Source organism: Corvus cornix, chromosome 12 (genome assembly GCF_000738735.6).
Source record: "Corvus cornix cornix isolate S_Up_H32 chromosome 12, ASM73873v5, whole genome shotgun sequence".
Classification (NCBI taxonomy): Eukaryota; Metazoa; Chordata; class Aves; order Passeriformes; family Corvidae; genus Corvus; species Corvus cornix.
In genome coordinates this window covers 11,272,117-11,286,458 of record NC_046342.1, presented here as the reverse complement: position 1 = coordinate 11,286,458, position 14,342 = coordinate 11,272,117, and the positions used below count along the sequence as shown (strand labels likewise).

General features: G+C 44.6%; 1 protein-coding gene across 1 annotated transcript in view; it reads left to right on the top strand.

Annotated features, from left to right (window-relative positions):
• Window positions 1–1,093: 1,093 nt before the first annotated feature.
• Window positions 1,094–14,342, top strand: part of GRIP2 (glutamate receptor interacting protein 2) — a 266,417-nt gene continuing 253,168 nt past the window's right edge. The window contains exon 1 of the mRNA XM_039558979.1: window positions 1,094–1,208. Coding sequence (XP_039414913.1) covers window positions 1,154–1,208 — 55 coding nt within the window. The 5' untranslated portion in view covers window positions 1,094–1,153. The remainder of the gene's footprint in view (window positions 1,209–14,342) is intronic.

Genomic DNA, 14,342 nt, shown 5'->3' with positions numbered 1-14,342 from the left:
GTGAAGCTACTGCCCCTTGGCAGGGCCCTAGGCTGTCCTGCAACAACTGCTTTTCGTGCAGGTAGGGACAGAAAAGCTGAACTGAAAAGCCGAGGTCCATATGGATGCATCTAGATGGATGTATTTCCTTGCTATTATGGCTGCCCTACTCCACCTGAGTGGTGCGAGACACCAGCCTTCTGAAACTGGAATTAGCTCGTGCTAAGGAGAGCTTGGCCCCTAATATCTTAGATTATAGCAGGTGTTGCACATAATATAATAACTCTCACAAAGGGAGGCAGAGATGCAGAATGAGACCTACCAGATAGCTAATAAAAGGAAAGACCTTATAAAGAACAAAAAAAGCTGCTAGTGATTGCAAAGATATGTCGCCCCCAGGAAATTAAAAATATGAATGCCCTGGCATATGCAATAAACATCTCCTTTGTGTCCATGTAAAAGTGCCGAAACCTCTGGAATATTAAGAAATTGAAAAGATGCTTTTAAGTCTTCCCCATACACTTCAGCTGCTTGCAAGTGGTGGCGAAGAAGATGGAGTAGATCAGTCTGGCTGCTGTGCAACTTTATTTACCAGAGAACCCAACTTCAGGATAAACACATGCGTCAATGCACGCACCTGTGTGGGGCTGCCAGGCAGCTGCCGCTCGGTGAAGGGAAGAGGCGACAGGCTACAGCTGTAAAGAGAATGTAGAATGGGAACAGTGTGCTCTCCCTGTCTTTCCTGGGCATATATCTGTCCAACGTCAGCCGGCGATTTGGGACCCGCAGGACGCCGGTGTGGGTCGGAGCTCGGCGCCTGTTCGCAGGCGGGGCCCATCCTGTCTACGCAGACTCCCCAGGGGGAAAAATATACTATATACATATATAGAGAGAGACACAATATTTTCTACCCCCTCCTTCCCCGAGTTTGCCGTTGCCCGCCCTCCGCGGCGGGGGGAGCGCACCTGCGCGGCGGGCGGCCCGGGGCTGTGCGCAGGCGGGGGCGGGCAGCGCTCCCCCCGCCCGGCCCCGGCCCCGCCGCCGCATGCACCGCCCGGCCATAAAGCGCCGGGGAGCCCGGCCGCGCTCGGCAGCGCCCGCCGCTCCCGCCGGCCCCCCCGGGCCCTCCAGCCGCGCCGCTGCCCCGGGGGGCGGCAGCGCTGCTCCTGCCGCGATGCCGGGCTGGAGGAAGAGCCTCGCCCTGTGCCTGCAGCGGATGCAAGAGGACGGTGAGCGCGGCGGGGGGAAAGGAGAGCTGGAGGTGCTCGGAATTACCCTCTGCCGCCCCTTTTCCGTTATTCTTTTGCGGGGAGGGAGGTGCTGGTGGTGTGTATCTCTCTGGGAGGGGAACGATCCTCTACTGGCATGGAGCTCCGCGGATGAAGGGACTGGAGGGGGGATGTTCTTCGTGCCGGTAAACTTTGCCGCAGCAAATCTTCCTTTCTATCCCCGGGCTTGCTTGGTTTCTGCTTTTGTGTTTTGTTTTTTTTTTTTTTTTTTTGGTTTTGTTTTTCTTCTTCAAGTGGTGGGGGCAAACCTGAGCGAGAGGTGGCTGCGCGGTCCTTTTTGGATATTTGGAGGGGCTTGCAGTATCTGAGCCCCAACTTTCTAAAGCTACTGGTGATGCTGTTTTCAGCTAGTAATTTTCCCCAGTGCCAACTCCGCCTGGGGAGTAAAGGGTTTGCAAATTGCACAGAGGACGTGTCACGGTAATCCGATTCCTATTGTGCCGCTTACTGTTGCTCACAGTGACTGTGAATTATTTTGTTTACATGCTCAAGAGTGTGATGTTAAATAAATGCTGGACCTGCGGCTCATAAAAGTCGTGAGAAGACATCCACAAGGTGGCACAGCATAAGGGAGGTTTAAGCGTTGCACTTCGGCTCCTGCGTTTGTAGATGAACAGGCATGAGAGTGGTGGGGAAAGTTTATGTCTCTGAAATGAAGTGCGTTTCTCCTGTGCTCTCATGGGACTCAGGTGCAGGAGCTGATCCGGGATGGGCAGAAACAAGCAGGAATGTGTGTTTTATGAACCCCTGCTGCTTTGGTGCAAAGTAGCTAATGGCAGGTTTTTCCTTTGGACCCCTTCCCAGACTACCTCTCTAGACTGTTCACTGGTAAACAGACTTAACAAATATATGAAGTGGCACTATTGCAACATTTCATGTGAGTAATGCAAGAATCATGGAATTCTCTGAACCTGCTGGTTAATAAGCACAGAGAGAAAATGTGCTCTTAGATCCCCTGCAAGGTGTTAGGACAGAGTCATTGAGCTGCTGTGCCTTTCTGATGCTGCTTCCTGGCTCCCACTGCTTTGGGAGAACACCATCTATTTCTGCTGCCGGCTTGCTCTAGGACTATGGCTTCCCCTTGGAGCCTCCATCCACCTGAGATAGACCTGTTAAAAATCTGGTCCTGTAGAAGAGTGAATCAATCCCCTGCTCAACGCACCGAGACCTGTTGGCATGGATTCAGCCCTGTTATGGTGCAGTGCTTTGTAACGCAGCCTTGCTGCAGCTGGCACGGATGCTCTTGCACCATTGGGTCGGGGTGGCTTTGGGAGCCTTATAAACATTCACAGCAGGGACCTCTTAATGTACAGCTGTACTGGGTTAGTGTTTGCTGGGTTACTTTCTCTGTGACTTCATACGTGTATGTACTGGTTCTTGTCTCTGGCTCTATGTAATGCCTTTCCTCCTCATCTCCCTTCCCTCTGACTTCAGTCCCAGCACTGCAGTGAGTCTGTGGCTGGTGTGCATCTCTTTGAGTACATTGCATTTATTTCCATGGGTGTTTCAAAGAGTAGTCAGTCTTAGGAAGGTGCCATTTAATCACAGAATGGTTTATCTGGAGGGATAAATCTTCCAGGCTTGAGCTGATATGCTGTGTAGAGGAAGATTAGCTGAGCTTGTAGGGAACTTCTTTCCCCTTTCCCCAAGGCAATCGGTTTGATGGCTGTGTTATAGCATATAAATCTGCAGGGGCAGCAGAGGAAATATTTGGTAATGTTTTTGTAGCACTGCAGTGTTAACAGGTATGGTAGAGGTTTTGCATCATGACGTGTCTCTGTCTGTGGCAGGAGAATTGGAACTAGATGATCTTTAAGGTTCCTTTCAACACACACCGTTCCATAACAATACTGCAAGAAATCTCTGTACTGTTCAGATTTTGATTTTGTAAACAACCTCCAACCAGTATATGAAGAAATATTGACTTCTGGTTTTCTTTATTCAGAGCAAGTTGTATCTGCCTTGTTGGCATCTCCATGCCTACATGGATGTGATAGGTTTGGGGGTTTTTTTTATACCCAAGCTGGGGAGCTTTCCCCCCCAGCATGTGTGCTTTGGCCCATCAATTTGTTCACTTCCTCTGAGGACCACAGTACTTGAGCTTCCAAAGGAAAAGTCCTGGTGTTCAGCAGGAGCACAATTGAAATTAGAAGAGTGGTATATTTTGGTTACTGAATATTAATGTGATGAGTATCTCTTGCTATTTGCAGCCATTCAGAACTGGATTGGAAGCCTCATTAATCACAGTTGGTAGAAAAGGTCAGCCATGGTAAGTCACTTAGGGAACTGCAAGATATACACGAACTGTGCTGAAGTATGATTGCCATTTCAAAATACCACCCACAGCAAGTGTCTTCATGCATGTTTTGCCTTAAAATTTCCATCTCCTGGAAGATGGGAATGACTTCTGGCCAGTGTGCAGAAATGCTTTATTATATAATGTGTTGGTTTTCTCCACCACAAAGACTTGTACATGGGATGTCCTACTCCTTGCTCTGTTTCCTACAAGGAATAAAAAAACCGATGTCAATGACTTGGAAATATTTGGTGAGAAATGCTCCCTCCAGCCTGTGACAACAGACCTGTTATTCCAAAATAATGGGGTTGGTCAGCTTCTCCTTGCGTTACTGTGGGGTTGTCTCAGACCTGGAAGCAGAGGTTAAAGCATATGATTTTGCTTTCTGTCCCTCACTGTGTGTGCAGAGCTGTGTGGCCAGATCTTCTGCTGATTTATCTCCCTGATAACTCATCCTCTCTTGAGGAAGTGATGAGAACTAGTTGGCCATGCCAGACCCTTTCCCATCCCAATGCCCCCCCTTATGCTGCTGTCCTTTATGTGAGGACTGAAGGATTTGAGCTGTATTCTTGCTGCTCCAAGGTTTTCAGTAGCAGAAGAAGCAAAGGCTAATTTCTGCTTTGGGAGCAAGAATGTATGTGGGCAGGTGGGAAAGTCTCTGTGTTTTTGGCACATCTGAGTGGATGTGGAAACTGTGTCTCTAGAAAGGATAAACTGTATCTGCAGACTGAGAAGTGGAGATACTTTTCTCCAAACTGGTGAAACTGACTGTTACCTAGATGCATAGGACTTGTGTAAGATGGGTCACACTTGTGGGCAGACACCCTTTGCTTAACCTGAGATGTTTTTCTGCTTCTAGGGGGAGGCAATACAGAGTTTGAGTGTAAATTTAGGTTGTTGACACAATTCCCCTTCCTCCCCCAGCTGGTTTTTCTTGAGTAAAAGCAGAAAATTTGACTCTCACCTTTAAATCTCCAATATGATGCCTTATAAAAATAAAAACCAAAACCAAACCTTATGAAAGACTGAGGTAATGTGATTATAAAATATGAAGTGAGTTATCCAGCCCTTGCTTGAATCATGGGGCAGCTGGAAAGCAGGGGAAGGGGAAAGGGACAACTCAGACCTGCTTCAAAAAGTGACAATAAAGCAGGATTTTGTTGCTGCTATTTGCTTCCTTCCCTTGTATACAGCTCCATGCTGGTTACCTTGGAAACAGCTGTAGGAGCATATAGGGGCATTTTGCTGCTGTGCAGCTGTGGGCAGAGGTGTCCTGTGGTGCATGGAAAGGAAAATCTGTCATGGTGCAGGTTGATTTGTAGCATGAGGGTAACTAAGTAAAAACCCATTGCAAGATCTCCCTTTCTTGGCTGCCCTGTCTTGCTGCAGGTAGTTTGGCAGGAGTGGGACCCTGGGGAAAATTTAGCAGGGGGGTGGATCTTCACGGTTTTGGCAGAGCTATTTAAATTTTTATAATAGGAAGGTAAAAATATCTCAACAGTCTGTTTTAAGGAGGTTTATAACAACTGGGCTATGGACGTCAGGTTTTTATTCAGTCCTCAGAACAATGTACTGGGATGTTTTGCTCATGAAACCATGACTAGAAATGGGATTCTTCTTTACTTATTCACATGCATCAGGGAGAAACACCCCACTAAGATGGAAATTTGCTGGGTTTGCATGATTAGCAGAAAATTAGATCTTCCATTGAGTTCCATGTTGTTTGTGATATGCACGTGATATGTAGAATAACTAAAATAGAATAGCTGTTAAAAATAATGTGAATTGTCTTTTGTTCACTTTCCCATAAACATTTTGATCTTGCAAATGGTATGCTGTGCACAGCTTTAAATCAGTTGAACTGTTCTGTTGCTTAAAATACAGTGTTTTTTCATGTACTTGCCACATCAGAAATAATTTAGTCATTCAGAAAGGCTTTTTTTTTTTTTTTTTAAATCACCTCATCTTAAGACCATCTTTCAGTGCCAGGTTGAGCCTGTTCAGTTGTAATACATTGCCTTACAGAGTCCCTTTGTCCAAACCTACAATGACATGATCTATTATACTGGCACTGAGTTTTCTGTAAAGAAATTCGGCTGTGTAGCTGTCACTTAAGTAGTGTGCAGTTGAAATGTTACAGCTCAAGGGCTGTTACATCTGTCCACTGCATGTGGGGTATTAATGTATTTCTGCATGTGATACTTTTGCTTTACAGTGCATCCAAGCTTTGTCAGAGATGGGGACTTGCTCACACAGAGCTCAGGAATTTATGGGCTGCTGTTTGTTGGTTATACTCATTATATAGGCCACTGCTTTTAAAAAATGCAAAAATAGAGGTTCTGACCCTCCAATGAAGTGTGGTGGGGAATTAGGATTGCATGAAGGCTGTGGTGGTAATTCTTAAGGGATAATTCTCACTTATCAAACTGATGGAACAGCTGGAGCAAATCCTGCTAGACTTTGATGGGGTCTTTTTTTGCTCATTAATATGTTGATGTGGATTTGGTACCCATTGAGTGAGTAATAACTGCACCCGAGCACTGTGCTCACTGCTCCCCTTCTTGCTGGCTGTCACACTGCTCTGAGTTTGGGCTGCTGCTTTTGATCCTATATTTCAGTCAGAAAATTAAACTCGGATTGAGAAGTCCTGCACAACTTGGGGATGAAACCACACAGGTTTTATGGAATGACTCCAAAGCCTCATTGAAACTTGATTAAAGGCAGAGATTGATAATTATTTTCCTTTTTGAAGTGATCTGCCAGATTTTACAATCTGAATGTGATCCCATATCTGCAAACTTTGGTTTTATGAAACTGTATGGACGTTGTGGCTTCTGCTCTCTTGTTTATGCAATACTCTGTGGGGCTTCTTGTGAAGAAGTTTTACTATCAATATTGAGCAATGATGCTCAGTGCTGACAAAAGCATCAGCTGCAGTGGTTTGGCATGCTTTTCCTTTAGGGCTGCCAAGGTTGGAAACTGTGGGGGAGGGAACCTTTCAGGATGCTGAAGACCTTGATGGAAACCATGAATTGTGGTAGCCAGGAAAATTTCAGAGTGAGAAGAATTGCCAGATCTGTCTGGAATCAGGCCATGCTTGATGTTCTCCAAACCTGTTGGTGTTGCTATGGGCTCATGCCAAGTGTAGTGGAAAAACACATGGGCAATTCCCAAGAAATGGATGTGGTCTTTGAAACCGTTGCAGTCTTGAACTGTGATTGCAGCTGCTCACCCAGAGATCTTCTGGTGCTCTGGGTTGCACTGAGAGAAAGATTGCTCAGGTTAAACCGAAGTGTGTGGCCAGTTTGAGGTGAATGATTTGCTGTGTCTTTTTTTCATTTCTGTTTGTCTCTTCCAAGTAGACACAAGTGGCAGAGCTGCTTAGTGGTAGGCAAAGGAAGGCTGCCCACCAGGGCAGGAGCTCTATGCCGGGCTCCCTTGCTATGGTTAAGACTGTGTAGGCCTTCCTACAAGTGTCACATTTTTGATTGTTCTGTTAATTATTAGACTTCATTATAATGGAATAAAAATACTTATTTTGAAAATGGAGTGGATTTAGAGGTATAAATATAGTAGAATAATTATAGGGGTAGAGCTCTATTGAAATTACCTCGTTGTAGACAAGCCCCAAGACAGTGAATTAGGCATTTCTGGAGCTCTGCGTCACATAAATGGAGCCATTTCTTTTAAAAGCCAGACCTAATCCTTGAAATTCAGAGCAGTGATCTATACCTGGAAGGCTTGTGTAATGTCTAGAGAAAGGTGAAAACTTTTTTCCCATGATGGTCTCTTTTCCCAGAGAGGCCACATGTCTCCTGTTCCAGTGAATGTTGGTGATGATCCCACATGCATGGGAGCTGCTCCTGCATTAATGTCTTGGGCCAAAAGCAGTTATACCATCTAAACATCTGTTTGTGTTCCTGAAAAGAGTATAGCTACTGTGCACTGACTCTGGTGTAACTGGGATTGGAACATGGGCAGCATTTGATCGAGAAAATCAATCCCATGCTGATAGTCTCTGTTAGAAATGAATGCATCTTTTCTGCAGTGCTTGACCTGGGTGAACCATACAGTAGAATGGAACATTCCCCCTTGGAAGGGTCTGCATTTTGTCCAGTTATACTTGGTCTTGCCATGTGCTCTGTCCATTGAGAGAAAAATGTAATGAAGCTTTCCATTTAAAATTCAAGTAGAATTTTTATTCAGTCCTCTTGTTTTGTCAAAAGAATGAATTACCTTTTTATTTTCTCCAATTTTCCTCCCCTCTCTCTGTCTTTGGAAAATAAAGGAATTCAAATAAGATTGTAAAATTTATTTGTTTTAGCAATTATGATGATTTCCCTGTTACTGACTCTCCCCCTCATTAATGTTAGATGAACTTGGCATCTAGTAATTACTGGCTTTCACTTTTCAGCCAAAACTATTTTCTGGCTCTAGCAAAATTTGCTGATTTCATTGATAGCATTGGGAGAGCAGCTTTCCACTGGGAAATTAATTCAAACATTTTCCTCTGGCAGCTTCAGGTATTTGGCATCAAGACCACACTGCATTTAAGGAGAAGAGGGTTGTTGTGGTATTTGAGCTCAAGGAAATGCAGTGCATTAGGATGGGGTTAGATCCATGTCTTATCTGTGTTAAGCAGAGGTGTCAGTGACCCTGCCAGCTAAGCTGCTATGTCTTGATGAGTAGAAACCTCTTGCTGAGGCCACAAAATAAATTCAATACTACATTCTTCAAGTTGTCTATGAAGTAACACCCTTTTTTGCTAAACAACTTAATTTCCACTGTAAACAAAGCACTACAGAGCTTTTGTTTTAGCAATTATATTAACCTTGGCTGCTGCTTTGTGCCAGAGTCAGAGGCTTTTCAGGGTATTTATTTGGATTATAGGTGTTGTTGCCTTTTCTTGTACATGTGATACTGTTAGTCATCCTGGTGACACTTCATTCATCTGTACAAAGAAATAAAGGTCCTGGCTCACATTTGAGTATTGCTTCATACATCCCACAAGGGGAGCTGCTACTTACATCAAGCCTGAGAGATCTCACTTGGGTCCCATGGGATGGAGCTGAGATTAGCCACTGAATTTATTTCTGTCTTCAATTTATTAAAAAAAAAAAAAATCAAATAGCTCCTCTGTTCTCAAGGCAAAGTTGAGTTTAACATACAGAGTCAGTGCACAGAGGGTTCCAGTCTTATCTTTGGTCCCAGTTTGATGAGAGCAGTCACCATAGAAGCAGAGTATAGACTCAGAGGTGGGGGTGGAGGACTTGTCTGCATTTGCATCCCCTTGCAGCAGAGGCCTTGAAGATTTAGCGACAAATGAGATGCAAAGAAACAGGGAGAAAAATAAGATAATAAGGCAAACTGTCAGGCAGTGTGACAGTTTTGCAGAAATTAGTGATGCTAAGTTGCTCTCTTCTTACTTGGTACCAATGTGCTTTTCTGGTGCATGTTCAGTTTTTCTATGTGTGTTCAGGAAATAATGATATTTCCAGGAGTGGGGGCTCCCTCATTAAAGCTATCTTGCCCAAATCCATAGCTTTTGATTACTGGAAGTCAGGGGAAGTTCCCTGGGGCTGTCAGAGTGGGATGAATTTAGTGAAGAGCTGGAATATGTGTTAGTATTCATAGAAGCTTGTCTCAGGGCTATGTGTTAATCCTGAACAGAGGGCACTGTTGGGAATGAATATTTTGTTTCTAGATTAAATGTTCTTTTGTTTTCTTTCATCTTGGAATAGGAGGCAGTCAATCTCATTACTGTACCTGTAGTCATGTCTTTAAAAACACCATCACAAAGCTCCCTTTTGGGGTTAGAGGGCAGGTAGATCTGTGTGAGGTGGGGCGGTGCTGTCTCAGTCTTCTTCCTCTTGGGAGCATCATCTTTTCAACCTTCTTCTATCTCTGGTTCTCCCCTGCAAGTCATGGAGGTTCCTTCTCAGCTGGAAGGTAGCTGCAGGTAGAATGCTTGGGATCTGTCCCTACAGGGAGCTGAGCCTGGTGTGCTGCCACCAAGTTGTTTCAAACAAAAGCAAAACTCAGGCATGCTGCAAATCCTATGGCAGGCATTTAGATGAGGTACTGACACTGTGAGCATGCTCCAACTCACTGGCCATGCCTTGCTACTCCAGAGTCTTTCACAGACTTTGTGTCCTTTGCATCCTATCCAAACACTTTGTGCAGTAGCACCTGGCTGCATGAAACAGCTGCCATGTTCTCCAACAGATCAGGCTGTAGCCCAGTGGTAACTGCAGCAATTCCAGAGTGGCTGGCACTTACTAATGAGTTGGTTGGTATTGGGGATTGAGCCACAGGCCTTTTGGTCCTGTGCCTGTGTTCCTGACTGAGCGTATGGCTTGCAGCAAAATAATGTTATCATTTAGTTTCTTGGAGTGTTGGGGAATTTTCTCTGTCATTTGAGATTAGTGGGACTGAGGGGTTCTGTGACACTCAGAAAACCAGTCTGAAAGCCTCTGCCACAGTCTTCATGTCCGCGGAACACAGATAATGACTACACTTTAAAAGGTTTTGATGCTCAGATCAAAATGAATATGGAAGTGCAGTTATCAAGTGTAACTTCATGGCTGTCTTTCTCTGCTTAGTATCTTCATATTCATAATTATGGCAATTGTGCCAAATATTTGGGAAAAAATGAGGTAGAAAATGCCTTTCTGGAACAGGGTTGCAAATCTATTGCAGCATAGAGCTGGGCAGAACAAGAAGTTCTGTTTAAGTGGATAAAAATTTCCCTCTACAGTAATGAACTGTGCTGTGAGTTTACCAGCTATATAATCTAGTTTCCATCCATTACACCAAGTGATAATCCTCTAGCAAATTGGGTGCTGTTAGCAGCATTTCTGTCAGCCTGGGTCTGGCTGCACATCTAGGCAACCTGCCTTTGAGGAATTTCAAAATTTGCCCTAGTCAGTCTGCTTCCTCAGCCTCTGGAGACTCCATTTCACGTGTAACACAAAGCTGAACTGTCTTGCTTCTTTAATTGTATTTATTCTGCTTTTTCTCCACCCATCACCTGCCAAGGCTGTTTGGCCCTGTCTAGGGATGGCTCCTGAGTTGTTTTCTTGGAATATCCATTGTAATTGGCTTTTTGGCGTATCCTGTCCTACTTTAATTTAATTCCTTCACTGTCACTGTGCTTATACAGGGACTTGTTAGTAAGTGGGTGGGAGATCAGAAAGCAAAATGTGTGCAAACCAGGCTGGGGTGCTGGTTTCTCTAGGGCTTGCTGCAAGGTGAAACTTGCTGGCTGTAGGGTGTCCCTGCCTGGGGATGAGCTGTGCAGCACTGTGTGCCTCCAGCTCCCAGAGCCAGGCTTGCTCTGTGGTGAGCCCTGTGCTGCTCTGGCAGCTGGCACTCCCCTGCTCTTTGGGCTGCCCCTTGCCAAGGGTCGTGTACTGCCTGGAGAGATTCAGTGACAGGCAATACTGCAGTGAATGCCATCCAGTTTCTGTCTCTGAATAATTAAGAGGGAGAGCGTGGCTTTTGGCCAGGGAGCGCTGTCCTCTGCCACCCATCTGCTTCCCCAACTGTTGCTTGGAGCAGCTGCTTGTCTCCAGGGGCTTCTGGACAGGGCAAGGGGGTGCAGATTCCTGACTATCCTTCATTGTCTTGCCACTGACATACTTAGTGAGCTTTAAGTCCTTGGGGTGCCGTTTTTCGGTGCTTCTTTTTTGTACAAATTCACATAATGGTTTTTAATTACAGGCTGCAGTGGTGGTGCTTGGTTTCAATGCAGTGGTGGAGAGCACAGAGGTGGGAGTGAGGGGCAAGGGACTGGAGGAATGTGTAGTGAGGGGGCTTGTTTCACTGTTATCTCTCTCTGCAGCTGTGAGCTTCTTATAGAAATCCAGCTCCTGCACAGCTGGCTGTAGGCTGGATGTGCTGCTCAGCAGTGTGCAGGGAGAACAGCACTGAATAGCTCTGCAGGCAGATCCCTCATGCTCAGGTGTGATGGGCATGCTGGCAAAACCCCCATGGAGAAGGGGGAGGCCGTTCAGTACTGTGTAAAGGGAAACCACTGACAAAGCAGCCCTTGCATTGGAGGAGCAGGTGATAATGGCAGCCTCTGCAGTTTCAAAATAGCTGAGGAATTCCCTGTGTATATGACCATGTGCAGGTTTTTTTAAATATGACTAACTCTAGGGTGGATTGGCTCTAGAGGCTTTTCATAGCCTCTCAGTATAGGAAGATAATGTAATATTTTTATTAGCTGTGGCCCTGTACAGTGGGGTAGTCCAGCATTTGACCTGTTGAAATTCAACACCAAGTAAGTGAAAGCCAGGAAGGCACCCCTAAAGTTGTGACAGCTTTTCAAACTCACCTCTGGGCACTGTACTCCACTGCAAACTCTTCCCCATCTACAGCGTTTCTCATTCAGTTTCCTGCTGAAGCCCAGCAGATTTCCTGTGATGAGTCACTGCTCTGAGGCAAGGTGACACTGTGTGATTCCTGTTTCCAATCTACCTGTCACCTCCTCAGCCTGCCACTAACCAGCTGGCTGGTTAGCCACTGGCAAGCTATTAAACTCATTTTGACACAATGAGTTAGTCAGGCTCACAAGTCAGAGTTGAAACAGACCTTATCAGACAGCACACAAACTTTGATCTGTGCTGTGAGAGTATTGCTGATAGTGTTTTGGGAACATCATGTGAGTAAAGGATCGGAGGTCCATAAAGAGGTGTTTTTTGAATGTATTTCCCTCTTCTTTGTGCACAGAAACTTGAATTTGAGTGAAAAACAACAATTTGGGGGATGCATTGAGGGAGTAGGAAAACTAATTTATGCCATGACTGGATGGATGTATTGGGAAGTGCAGCTCTCCTCTAGTGTATAATATTCCCACTTCACTGCAAGAGAAGGCAGACACAAATCTACCCATCCTCCACAAAAAATCATTGTGGAAAGGTGTCCTCTTTCCAGGAGACAGTTGATTCCAACCAAGAGAATGAGTCCATCTTCCTGGCTGACTGTGGTGACCCAGCATTGGAAGGGACCTCTACTTTGCCTGCAAGTGAGACGTTAAAACACCAATCATCCAGGATAATGCTGTTTCAGGAGCTCATTGATTTTTATTGGAGGGAAGTGAGTTAAAAGGATGAGTCACTGACCTATTAAAAAATGAACAACCTCCTCAGTGCCATTAGGAGCTGGTAATAGATCATCCTGGACAAGAGCTGGTAGAAGGGGATTAAGGGGGTCTCCTTGTGCCTGTTGTTGTTCTACATTGTGTGTGGCTGTTGCTTTGCTCAATTTTTTTAATGGGTAAAGAAACAGCACACCCTATGTATAAAAAGCCAACAACTTCTTGTGAGTGTAATTGAAATTTAGGTCTAATCCTTATTAGTCGAGCTGTAACTTTTACAGACAAGGACAGAGTGTTACACCCTTGTTGAGATGTGGCAGTGGTGGGTAGTGCGGTTGAAGCTGGTGTCAAGCACCTCTTCCACCGGAGATCCTCTTGTATGGGGATATCTGATTTAAACTGCAGGGAATTTACCTGCAAGATTTCTTCTTTGTAAACTTGTGCCTGCCCTCTTTGATCCCCCTTGCCCAGGCTGAGGAGCTGCTTGCATGTTCTGGGCTTTAGGTAGTCACAGGAGGTGTGGAGATGTGGCCTCCTTTATAAAATACTCTGGGATTCATCTTTGAGAGGTGATGAACAAATGTAAAATTTTAATTTAAAAACTGAATAATACTGTAATGGGTTTTTTTTCCTTCTTGCATTGTAGGTCAACTTTAAGCCCATGGTTACTTGCTCTCCCACTAGTAAAATGTCAGTCCCCATCTGATCACTTCTTTCCTGTCTCTGGTACCTGCACAGGGCTTTGGGATAATAAAGTGGAAGTCTGGTGCTGAAATATTTTCTCTGTTTTGTGCCAAGTCTTGACTTTGGGAGTTCAGTCAGTGTTGTGTGCAGATATGATCAATAAAGCTGCTAGTGATGTACTTTGCTATTAAGTCTTAGTTCATTGATTTAAGGAGTTACCAGGAACTAGGGGAATAACATGGTTAATTAAGTTAATTGGATTGTAAGGTCCACAGGGATTGTGCCTTTCTTTGTGTTCTCTGAAGCGCCTCGGACACCTCTGATCACCATAAAATAATGACTTTTTCTTTTTACATACTGGCAGTTTGAACTATTTAGTTGCTTTAAAATTATTTGCATTTCAAGGCAACGAATTTCTACATGGACCATGGAGTTATGGCTTTGTAGCCTTTGGCTTTAGCGGTCCAGGTAGAAATGGAGAAGGAGACTTTTAATGGAATTTAGCTAAATGCTCCCAAAGAATCTGAATCCTTGTATTTGTTTGCCAAGATGTCTTGCTAAGTTGTTACCCATGTTCTTGGAAAAAGCCTGTGGGGCAACTTCTAGTGTGTTTGTGTTTTGTATCTTGGCCTTACAGCTAATTGTTGTTATAGTCTTCTTGCCATCCAGCAAGGTATATGAAGTAATACATCAGGCTCTGGATAGATCTATTCTGTAGCATCCATGTTTTAGGAAAGTAAATAGATCTCCCCCTGTCTTAAATGGAAATTTATTCTGGGTATATGAAATAAAATTTTGCACAGAGGTATCCTTCTGCAACTTTTATTTTGTCTAATTTATAGCTTCTCTTCCTCTCCAAGGGAATTGGAGACTTAAACCTCCCATTATAGGTCTGTAATTTATGTTTTCAAAATTCAGTGATTGTTATCTTTCAGTGTTTTTATGAAGCTCTGCGGTGGAGGTGCTCAAATAAAGTTGTATATTAAGTATTGGC